General features: G+C 49.3%; 1 protein-coding gene across 1 annotated transcript; it reads right to left on the bottom strand.

Moving 5' to 3' along the window:
• Positions 1-10237: 10237 nt before the first annotated feature.
• On the bottom strand, positions 10238-12432 carry NDUFA8 (NADH:ubiquinone oxidoreductase subunit A8). The gene is made up of 4 exons (XM_064171470.1): positions 12317-12432; positions 12034-12197; positions 10953-11118; positions 10238-10472 (listed from the first exon to the last, which is right to left on the bottom strand). Exons 1-4 carry the CDS (start codon positions 12365-12367, stop codon positions 10335-10337), a joined length of 519 nt encoding a protein of 172 aa, XP_064027540.1. The 5' UTR covers positions 12368-12432; the 3' UTR covers positions 10238-10334.
• Between the last annotated feature and the right edge of the window lie 15 nt (positions 12433-12447).

Here is a 12447-nt window from a genome sequence, read left to right as displayed (position 1 = left end):
AACCCATGGCCAGTGCAGGGCTCTCCACAAGCCCCAGTGCAGAGGGAATTCCCCTGGTGAAACTCCTCCTTTTGGTTCTGGGGTCCCAATCCTCCACCATACATGCTGGCACCTTCAAGCAGTGATGGGCCAGGTCATCTGGACCTAAAGCTGCCCTGTTACCAGCTGCTGGGTGAAACTCCATCAGGAGGAAAAATCAAATGGTTGGCTTCTTGAGATGCATTTGTCTGACCTCTATCATCGGTAAAGGACTCGGCGTGGTTGGGGCAGATGGAGATGTCCACGTCTATTTGCATCAGCCCTCAGGGATTTTGGTTCCTGATTTCCATCCACCTACCACAGCTGTATTTGTCTGTCAGCACTTTGGAACCAACGTGTGGAGGATTTGAAAGTGGCTACCTCCACATCTTGCTTCAGCCAGAGAAACAGCACAATCCAGTCAGGGAGAGCATGAACCTCGTGTGAAGGAGGAGAAGCAAAGTGGTCCCCAGGGTGCATATGCCATGGGGCCACAAAGTTTCCCAGACCCAGTCCAGCAGCAGGGTGGCTGTTTCCAGCATGGAGAGGACCCTGAGTAGGAGGCAGGGTGAAGTCCACACTCAGCTGCTTCACTCTCAAAACTAATATCCAGGGAACAATTTAAAGCTAGCAGGACCCAGAGGGTGCAGATGTGCCTCCCAGTCTGGAGCAAAGCTCAGCAGCCCTATCTGCTACCAGTGAGGGCACAGTGCTGGAGCCTGTGTGGATGACAGAGGGAAAAGGGCCCAAAAAATTACCTTCCCTCATATGAATAAGAGCCAATAATTTGCCGGTGAGCTTGTTGGTGCTGGCAGGTGCATGTGGATGCTGCCAACTCTCAACACCAGTGCCAGGGGCCTCCAGTGCCAAGGGATAATGAGTGCCATGCCAGAGCTCGGGCACAGCCAGCCTCACTGGCTTTGATTGCAGCAGCACATGCTGAGGACGCTGGCTGAACCCTGGCTGCCTTCCACACTACTCGTCCAGGAGACTTGCAGGTTACAGCTAGCAGCACCTCTGCACTGCCAGGAGATTTAGGGAGCTCATTTGCTGAGTTACAGGGATGAGAAAAGCCATTGGAGGAGATGATTCTAACTAATTGCTCCCTTGCTCCGAGCGTTGCACAGAGTTATGCCCACAGCGCGTGGCTGAGGAGCAGAGCTGGTTCTTGCAGCAGGCTGCAGGGAACCAAGCACTGTTCAGGTAGGCTGTCTCCTTTGCTGCTACCTGCCTCCCTCACCAGCTCATGGGTGCATGGCAGCACTGTGGCATGCTGCGAGTGTGGCATCACCTGCAGCAAGGCCTGGGTTCCCAAAGAAGTGGGCAAATACCACAGCTGCCCATGCAGACAGGGCCCACCAGCTGTAGGCGCTTTCCTGTAGGGCCACACGCCACTGTGCTCGTACTAAGGCCACCTCAGGGTTTCCAGGCTCTGCAGAGGTGCTGAAGCCATGGCATCCCGACCTGGGGCGCTCTCATGTGGCAGCAGGAGCCCACATCACCACTAGAAGCCCCTAAGGGAGCTCGGCGGCTGCAGTCCTCCCCACCGAGCCCACAGCAGGCACCTCTCAGCCCCCGGGCACGTTTTCCACACAGACAAGGCCTGCCGGAGGCCTGGGAGCAGCCCTGCCCTGGCCTCACACCGCCGGGATCTGAGACCCAGCAGTTTCCTCTGCCCTCTGCGCTGAACCAGCCCGCAGAGAGTTTTACAAACCTGAGGAAACGCGAGTCAAAGCAGAAGGAGCCCAACGCTGAGGCAGAGCGTGACCTCGGCAACCTCCCCTCTTTGTGCAGCCTGAGACCTCCTCACTGTCTGTCAGCACTGCTGGGCCCCCTCCGGCTGGGGATGCACCAAGGCCCTTCCGGAGCGCGGGGCCGCGCGCCCCCCTAACGGCTCTCTTATCTCTGCCGTGCCCAGCTCCGCTTCCCTCCGCCGGCGCAGGGGTGATGCCCTCCCCGGGCTGGCAGCCCCTGGCCCATGCCTGCACAGACCCCTCAAGGGACGGGCTCATCCTGCTGGCCCAGGGGGTTTGGGGCTGCAGGGACAGGGCTCTGCCCATGCTTGGTGGAGCAGTGACAGGGATGGGCGTTTCATGGAGCAGCAGCTGTGTGAGGCTTAGCTCTGCCAATTAATGCCATTCTATCCTTGCTCATCCCATCCCATCCCTGCTCCAGGCCTGATGGACAGGAGGCAAAGCCCAGCAGAACAGGGGCTGAGAGAGGATGGAGCATACTTTGCTGTCTGGAGCATTACCCTGCCTGCCTGCCAGGGGGGCAGTGACGGGCAGGGAGTGCTTGGTGGAAAGGAAGGAAATGGAAGGATTAAATCCACAGAACTTCCCTGCTTTTGTTCTCTCTCCCACCCCCTCTCTTCTCCTTGGCCCTCGCTCTTCTCACTGCATGTGCATGGCTCCATACTACCCAAGCAAGCTGGAATGGGGTATATCAGCTGAAAGCAATTTACTTTGAAATCCAGCTGCCAGATTTTCCTTCATTTGTTTACTTTTAAATGCTTTTTTAAAAGCCAAAGTACACAAGGCAGCCAAATTGCTGACATGTGTGCCGGGCCAGTACCCTGCAAATGCTGCATTCTTTCATGTCCTCCTGGGCTCAAATCCACTCATGTTTATTTAAAATACATAGAACACTTCAGCACTATTAAGGACCATGTTTTATAGTAAATGGAAAAAGATTTCCTCACAGGCCAAGGGGAGAGGAAAAGAATCACTTCGATTCAGTTTTGTTCCAATAGCTCTTTGCCTGCCATACTGGGGCCCAACCACCCACATCCCACCGATGGGCTTGGCCCAGTGCCAGGACCCAGTAGCACTGGTTGCATATCAGGAGCTGCTAGTGCTGTGGAAATGTTGGAGACAGGTGGACATGAGGCTCCAGCAGTGCTTCTGGGGGCTTAGAGTTTCTCCCCCACTAGATCCACGGGGCAGTTTTCCTGCAATGGCTGAAAGAAACCCCAAGATGTGGCTTGAAGCTACTAAGGTTCCTCATAGTCATGGGGATGTCACACTGCTACCTCCTCCCACCAGCTTTCCACTCAGCCTAGAACCTTGTCCCATCACTTTCTCACACCTATACCTTCACCTCTGGCAGCTTCTATTCAGCACATTCACACCTATGAATTGTGGATGCTAAAGCTTTAGGTGTGACGACCTGTGTGACCCCACCTACAACTCCAGGGAAGCCCTTGAGAACCAGCAGGAGACAAGAAGGCAGCACACAGGTCCAGGATAGCAAGAACACTGAGATGCAGCAAAGATGTATGCAGAAGAGAATGAGACGTAAGAGACTTAGTATAGATGATGTGTGATGGCACATCCTCTCAGGGAAGTGAGAGCAAACACTTTCAGGACTAAATATGGAATCTGATATTAAAACTCAGAATTTTTAAGAGCATAGTTAATGTGGGGTTGTTTGGGGAGGGAAGAGGATGGAAGGGACATTTCCAGCTAATGCTGCCTTCCCTCAAACCATCCTTCTGTGGCTGACACAAGCTGAACTCCACAGGGTAATGTAAGGATGCACATCAGAAAGTGAAAATGTCAACAAACAGCAAATAAATCCTGCAGGCTATTGTCACTGCTGAGGCTTAAAGAAACACAGAGAGGCAACAGACAGAGAAAGCAGCAAAGAAGGGACTTACATTTTTAATCAAATTATCTGCTACCAGCCACACAGAAATGGACAGTGGCTTTGAGAAAAGATGCTAGCATGCCTCTGACAGACCTCTTGCTACAGAAAATGCCACTGACATAGCCAGAATTGCTCTGGTTTGCTTCCTCACAAGAACACGAGACAGCAGAAACCTCCTCTTCTTAACTGCTAATCATTTAGAGTGCAGCACCTTCATCATTTCGTTGTAATTAGGCAGATGACTAAATCTTCAAAAGGATTCCTCCAATGGAGTCCCAGACTTAGATTATGTCATGCCCTGAACACAACATCCCACAACTGGTTTCACTCATGGCTGAAAGAAACAAAAAGCTCTGAGCAAGTGATGATGGAGAGCAGAGAAGTGCTTGCCAGGACAAGCAGTGTGCACTGGTGCTACATGTGTTGGGACTTTGCTCCTGTAACCATCTCTCTTGCTCCTTGGCACTCTGTACACAGCCATTTCCCCACATGGCACTGCCTCTCCTGCAAAGAACAGCTCAGGGCCAAAAGCAGGGTCTTGCTCTTATGATCTCTGAAAGGCAGGAGAGACCTGTGGTGCCCAGAACTGGGAAATACCCTTCCCAGACTGCTCAGAACAACGCTTCTGAGTGATCCTCTATGTCTCAGGCAGAGAGGTCTCCAACTGCCCTCCCACTCACAGGGCTGTATGCTGGCCAGCACATTTACAGAGGGAAGAGTGGACAGTCTGTAGAGGAGTGTTTCAAACAGCTGGCAGCTGCCACACTGACTGACAAGGGCAGCGTGATGGGACCGCCACTTCTCTCCCCACCTGCACACTGGCTGCATGTGACTCCTGCTGTTTGATCCAGAGAGGGAGAACAGAGACTGTGGCTCCTCTCAAGCCATGAGTCTGTGCTTGCCATGGCCATGCAAGGCTTCCCCTCAGACACTTCACAAGGACAAAGACAGGAGTAAACAACAGAGAGTGCTCCTTGGGTGGAACCACCCCAACACACTGAGGAGCCAGGGCACAGAGGGAAGTGACATGCCCCAAGGCCACACAATAAGATAGTGACAGGCAGGAAAGGGAAGCCAGTTGCCTGTCTCTTAGTGCAGGGCTCTACCCTCCAGTCTATGCTACTCCTGAATTGCTTCATTCTTTCCCCTTCGCAACACGCTGGCGTAAAAGACACAAAACAAACACGTGAAACCTGCAACAATAAAGAGCCCAATAATGATAGTAAGGACTCCAGCAGCTGTAGGGAGCCAAAAGCTTCTTGGAGGGGGTTGGATGGAAGCTGAGTTTCCCTCCCTGCTCGTATTGTATTTCTTTCCTCTGCCAAAATGTGCTTCCTGAGTCTTGGGCAGAGCTCTCGGCTGCTGACCCTCACCTTCCTCTGTTTAGCCTGGAGCAGAGACTTGCCACGAGCGCCCGAGCCGCGCCTGGGGACAGGCAGAGCCTCCCGCTGCCTGCACATGGCCAGGGTCAGGCCTGCTGTCAGCGGCTTCCTGAGAACCAAAGCCAAGTCGAGCCACACCTGACTGCGTCCCACAGGGGCAGCCGGGCACAGCTCGGATGCAGGAGTCTGGAGAGAGCTGCGGGCTGGGGACAGGAGGGGTGGCGGAGGGCAGACAGTTACAATTGGTGTGATTTAGGTTGAAGGGCTCCATCCAGCCCTTTTCTCCCAGACAAAGATGGGTCAGGTCCAGGTTCCACACTCTGCACAGCTGCAAAGGAGAGGCAGTGAGAACAAAGCAGAGGTCAGATGGTGCTCTAACCAAAGGGGTAATTCCGACTCCATTAAAATGCTTGCTCCCATTCGCATGGAAGCAGAAGGCTGTGCTACTACTTCTAAAGAGCTGAACCACCCTCAGGGTGACTCATAGCTCTTAACAGAGCTGCCATGCTGATTTCACAAATGTTAGACCAATGTCTCAGAGTCAGTGTTTTGTACGGCTTAACCTATCAACTTGGGAGCAGACCCATAGTTCTTTCATAAAGCTCCCCTTCCCTGTATTTTATTTCCTTTCTTGGTGCCAGAATTGGAGCCAAAGCCAAGCTTAACAAAGCAACAGGCATGGCCGTTCTTCCCAGCCCTCATTTCCCCTGGTGAGAAAGGAGAAATTAATGTAAACCCCTCAAACCAGCAAAAGCTGTTTGCCATTTTCATGCTGTAGAACACAGCATGAACCAAACAGTCACTTGAAGCATCTGCATTTGCCAGCCTAGCCAAGAGCACAGGAACATGCAGGTTGGAATCCTTTTGTTCAGGCATCTGCAACAGACAAACGTGATCTGTGCTGTTTTGCAGGCAGTGAGGGCAGCAGCAGTGAGAAGATGCTTGGAACACAAACAAAATAGAAGAGCTTTTACCTTATTAAATGCTTGCTTCTCTAAGCTCTTACTCCTGGGTCCAGTCAGGGACAGCAAAGCTCTTCATGTCCCAGCACCTTCCACTTCTGCCCCAGCCCAGCAGCTCTTGACCAGTCAGGCAGACTCAGGTGTGCAGGCAGTGCTACTCTCCTCATCACCTGCTCCCACTGCTTCACTCTCATCAAGTACAGACATCATGCACAAGATAACCTGCACCCATGCGTGCCTTGGGCTTGCCAAAGCTTTTGCAACATGTGTAAGGGAGAGGAAAAACTTGCTGGTGAAGCAGAAAGAAACCAAAACCAGGAACAACCCCTGCAGTGCCAAGTGAGCAGTGTTGCTGACCTGCCACCACCCTTTCAGCATCTGCTCCTGCTTGTGGGGCTGATTTACTGCCTTAATATCCAAAATTACACTACAGACTTTTTGCTTCTAGTTTGCTGTTCTGTATTTTCTCAGATCTTCTCCCTTTGCCAAAGTATTATTTGTACCACATGCAACCATGCAGAACATCTTAGAACAGACTTAGACCGAGTCTCCAGCTGGAAGGGCTCACACAAGGAACCATAAAGCTTTTAACAGAAGGGCAAGATTACACTATTAAGACCATTGAGTAAGGCCGTGTCTATTCCTAATTAAGAGAAATGATGTGCTTTTACATGAAGTTAAATATTGCAACTAACCTGCTCCCTGTGCTTGCCTGGCACACAGCGCTATCCTGTTTTCTGCAGCACCAGGGTCACCTCTTTCTGGATTCAGAGAAGCAAATACAACATGCAATGGGAATTTCCAACTATCTCTACCTGCTGTGGCTCTGCCTTCACTTTTTTTAGTCACATCAAATGTGATTGATGTGGGATGTCTTCAAACCATTTTTCTTTCTCTCCTCTCTTCATACTCAATTCAAGTGTTTTCACATACAGGAAAAATCAAGTTGAGACAAAGATCAGGTGAACTCTGTAGCAGAGACAAAAGACTGAATCAAGTTTCTACTAGCAACACTGAATCAGTCTTCGGACTTTTCACGATGGCAAAACCTTCAGAGAGAAGCCCTAGATCAGCTTAATGCAGCCACAAGAGGGAGTCTTAAATCTCCTATTAATGCCAGATGGGTTCTAGTTTTCAGAACTACTACGAGAGGACATAGCGAGCCTGCAAAAGGGGTTTACAAAGCTCACCTGAGCGTCAAGTTTCTTATCTGTCTTTACACAAGTATCTTCTGAAGCAAAATAATGAATTCTTGGTATAAAAGATTAAGGTTCCTACTTTCTTATGAAAGGGATTGGGGGGGGGGGGGGGGCGGGGCAGAATCTAAAAATCTATCTCATTTATCTGCAGCTGAAGGCAGAGGAAGATCATGAGAATGACTTTGACCATAGCCAGTCTTAGCTCACAAATGCTTGAAAGGGTAGTTCCACCTGAGCTGACTCCTAGAAGAGTTTTTTCCCTCAGGGACAGTAATATGGATAAAATGACACACAACAGCACTGCGAAACTGGTAGGAGAGCTAAACAAAACCACTTACTTGCCACCACTTCCTCAGATTTGGTGGCTATAAGCAGTTGGACTCCTGTCTTTTTTGGCTAAGGGCACATACATTCTCCATCCCTTTTGCCTTGGGAGTTAAACAGAACTGCTTGAGATCAAGGCACTGCCAGGTGCAGCAGATGGGGATTTTCCCAACAGAAGGAAGCTGTTGTGCCAGCACCATACAGCTCTGCTGCACCAGAAACACACTCTCCTCTCTTATCTGGGCTAGGAATCACAGCAGGCTCTTACTCTTCCAATCCATAAGGTGAAAGCACAGAGCAGGTCCCACCTCATCTAACCCATGGTGTGGCAACCTAGCATGACACTGGCTTAGCATTTTGTTAATTGGACACGTGATTAGAAGCACTGGCAGAGATAAGAGCCTACAACATGACAAATAACAATTCTCACTGGGCAGGAGTATATCTGTGTTGAATCTGTATGCATCTGCTCTCCATCTGCCAGAAACATGTCAAGATACATTCCTCAAACATACTTTTATGGTCTTTACTCAGTCTTGACATTCACTTGTTCTAAAGTTTCCAAGAAAACATTACATCTCCAAAGGGGGCATCCATGCTTGAGCAAAGCCACACGATCCTGAAGAGAGATAGCTACGTACCGGCACTGTCCAAAGCACCAACAAACAGACCTCTGGCAATACTTCCTTACAGAGTTGAAGACGAGAAGCAAGTATCTCAAAAAGGTTAATGAAAGAAACGCTCACAGTGCAGCTGAATTGTACTTGACTTCATTCTCCTCCACTGCTCCTCTCTTTTGTATGTTCACCTGCCCACTCCTGCTTGCCAAGCAGATTGTTAATCCTGACTTTAAAGAGTGGCCAGTGCATCATTACTGCATCAACCACCTCTGACCCAGGAGGCAATAGATTCAGCTGCTATGAACAGATGAACAATCCTAAACCTGAGGCTGCAGCATAAATCACTACTTTTTTTCCCCACTTACAGCACTAGCCAAGTGAAAGGTGGGGTTCACAAAAGGCTGTTTAAAAGCCTGCCCCCATTCATGCATGCCACTCTTTTCAGAAGCAATTTAATGGGAAAAATGCTGTTTGATTATGATTAGGGGCTGACTACTGGAATGCCCCTGCCTGTTTATTCCAAAGCAGATGTTCAGTACTGCAATGTTTCACACATTATGCTGACAATAGTAAGTTATTAGCAAAACATAGTAAATAATATCTAAAAATCTATGAGGCTGCCTCACTATTGGAGCGGGTCAGCAACACAAGATCAGATGTGACACGTGTTAACATCCCAGAACAATTTCTCCTCTACTTGGCCAAACCTCATTTCTCTCAAGCTGAATGTAATTAGACCTCAAGCTTGTCCCAGTTTCCATCCCTGCAGAAAAGGAGTTAGATCTGTCTTCAGCAATACATGGCTGCTCCAAAATGCTGGCAGAGCTCGGCAAGGAGAAGCTGTAAAGGTGCACAGCATCTCAGACTGAGACAAGGTGCTGCCAAAGCAGCACAAAGTGTACATTAAAATGCAAATATACCACAGAACCTGCTTTGAGTTTCAGTCCACACACCCCAGCAGAAAGTTGTACACAGTGCACAAGCTATTTTTAGATAAATGTTATACAACTTCCCCTCATTCCAGAGATCAGAAACACATGTTGCAGCTACAGACACATTACAGTCTAATCCTACCCAAAACAAGGTGATGGTAAGTCTTCAGGTCCTAATAGCAGCCAGGCTACTCAAGGAGCAAAGCACTACTTGAGTCTTTGCCCTGGCTGAGGCTACACAATCCAGTGTGAAGCAAATTAGAACTGCCCCAGCTTTGTGAAAACAACTTCATTTGGTTTCTTCTACTCTTTGTAATAGGAGTTCTAACTCTTGGGTGGAAGTGGATGAAAGACTAGATCTCCTTCCTGTGAAACACTCAACTTTTAGACATTGTAAAGATAAAGCAGGGTGATTTATTCTTCTATCAAAAAAGCCTATTACAGTGAAACAATGGAAATGCCTCAAATCCCTCCAACTCAGGTCCTTGAGAGAGCAGACAAACCACCTTCTTATACTGTTTAATGGGACAGTAAGACCCTTTAGATTTTTCCTTAAAAGCACTGGAAACTTAGCATGAGATTTTAATTGGGGAAACATAATTCATCAGAAAAAATAATAAAACCTAGAAATTAATATTGAGAAAGAAAAACCCACCCCAGAAGTCACTAACCTGACTGCATGAGGAATGAGTGGCTGGCAAGTCAAACAATGATCTTTATAGCAGCAACAGTTCTGACCTCATACCTGGCAAAATCCACAGGTTTGACTAAACCTTTGTTTCAAGACAGATTCTAGGTGAAACCTGTCCAGGACAAGCCTCTTGGAAAAAAATGTCACTATTGTAAGTTCCAAGCCTAAGGAAGGACATTAAATGATTTGTTTGTTCTCACAGTTTCCTTGATCCAAGTGGCAGCCTTCTCAGTAAAAAAAGTCTTGGGGCAGTCTTGGATGATTGAGGTAGTAACCAAAGGCTCAGGCTACACTGACACATCTCAGACAAGCTTGGTAGTCACTATCAATCAACTGAGATTACTACTCCTAAAAGGGTCCCAATGGCTACCTGGCAGCAGACATCACTGTGCAAAGCAGGGAAATACATATTTTTGACTGTTGTGATATTAAGCATGTTTAAAGAAGTCTAAGCAGCCATGTAATGGTTTGGGGTTCTTTAATCATTCAAGTTACACCCCAAGCACACAGGACAATTTACATTTGTGAGCACTTCATCTTTGCAGTACAGTTACAGCTTCACCAGGTCCAGAAAAAGAGCCTACTGCCAAATGGAGAAGGCTTCAGCTCTCCCTCAATAGGTGGATTTGGCTCTGGCCTAGGTCTAGAGTGATAGGCGTTCTCAGGGAAAGGACGGTCTGTCTTCACTTTTGTTACCTGGAAAGAGAGGAGAGAGGAAATGACAGAGTTTCTCCCAGCAGTTAACAAAAGCTAGAGGGAGTCAGAACTTAAAGGAATAACTTCCAGGAAGCACCAAACAGTGCCACACTGTTGATCCGATGAGAGATCCTACCTCCAGAGTACTTCTGACAAAAGGGAGGGGAGGCATATTTCATTCGTAACAAAGTAGTTCTACATGTGTATCAGCTTCCCTCCTAAAGGAAAGGTCCCTGCACCAGGAAAAGCGTAAGCAAGAATAAATGGCATTGTCTAAACCAAGTGCAAGTCTTCCAGGAAAGCAACCCCGGGGCACACAGAGTCTTCACATCTAGTAAATTCCACAAGCTCCCCATGTTGAGTTCAGGAATCACCTTCTGGCTGGAATAACACTTTGAGACCTTGTCTGAACAAAGTGTCCATAAAAGGAGAGAAGAGAATCTGGCTGTTCAGTCAAAAAAAAAAAAAGTACAAAGTTACCTTGGAGAGCTCTCCCAGATCAGGTCTCACCCAGCCCAGCTTCTCCAGCACACAGTTATCAAATGCTGCCTGCTGCTTTCGGCAGCGACGAAATTCCTGCAAGTTGGTGTAGTCAATGCAGGTCCAGTACTCAGTGAATGGCTCTGCACAGTGTGTCTTAATCTTCCTGTGAGAGAACACAGAAAGAAAATTATTAGCACATGTTAGAATTTTAATGTTTCTCTCTTACTCTGCAAGCCCCCCACATGCTAAAGTATTTCTTTGTAGTTTTAAGTCTGAACTCACAGAAGTCAGTATCTGAAACATCACTAAACAGAACCTGATACCAATATCAGTAACATATGTACCATATCTACAAGCAGGGGTAGCAATAACTTAACTGATACATGGAAGCTTCTTCTTGCTCACTAGATGTACACAGATCCTCCTCAACAGATCCTTGTTTCACCAAATAGCTCAGTGTATATTACACAAAGTCTTAATGCTTCCAAAGTAATTTGATGTCTGAGTTCAACATGACATGGTTAGAACAGAGGTTTCTGATTACTGCTTGATATACTGGGACATGTTTGGAGCTAATTAGCTTGGCCTTCAAGAACACGATACTGATGCACACCTTGCAACACATATTTTTGGGCCAAGAAGTATGTGCTGTATCTCCTTGAGCTTTCACAGCAGTCTGCCCACAGCACAGGCAGGATGGACAGGGCAAACCTTAGGACAGTCTCCTGAATTTCATAATATAAATGCAAGGTACAGAAGCTGCAGGCTTCAGACAACCCCCCCGCCCCAGCACTCTTTTGCTAACCTGTCAAAAATAAGAGCAAACTACTCTGGAGTTGAGGCCAGGGAGCTTCACATGAAAGGCTAGACAAGGGTTAAAGTTGTGAGCTGAAGTCTGAGAAGCAAGAGGCAGCGCGTTTAGCTAAACCCAGGGACTACAAGAACTTGAATAACAAAGCCCGACAAGGACACACTGCCCTGAAACACCTTCACCTGCAGAGACTCCGCGGGCAGAGATCGGCAGAGAGGGGCCGGGCGCAGGCCGCCGCCGGGCAAGGCTCGCCGGGGCGCCGCTCACCTGAAGAACTCGAGGGCGCACTGGTTGACCTGCCGGCCCTCCTGCAGGCACCTCCGCGGATCCTTCTCCTCCCACCGGCACAGCATGAACTCCTTGTTGGGCCGGTCGCACTGCGAGCCATAGTGGTGGGCCGCGGCCTTCAGCACGGACGAGCTGACTTTCACCTACAGAGGGGCGGAGCGGCAATGGCGGCGGAGCGGCGATGGCTGCGGCCCGTTTCGGCGCCGGCCGGGCGGCCGCGCTGCCCTGCGGGGAACGGGCCCGGCAGCAGCCGCTCACTCACCTCCTGCACGTCGAGCTCCTCCAGGGAGGGCACCTGCAGGCTGCCGGGCATGGCGGCAGCGCCGCTCTCCTTGAGCTCCCCTCGGCGCCCGCCGCCGCGGCGCAGGCGCGGCCCCGCCTCGCCGCCAGGGC

This window comes from Pogoniulus pusillus, chromosome 35 (assembly GCF_015220805.1).
Source record: "Pogoniulus pusillus isolate bPogPus1 chromosome 35, bPogPus1.pri, whole genome shotgun sequence".
Taxonomy (NCBI): Eukaryota; Metazoa; Chordata; class Aves; order Piciformes; family Lybiidae; genus Pogoniulus; species Pogoniulus pusillus.
This window is presented reverse-complemented; position numbering and strand designations above follow the sequence as displayed.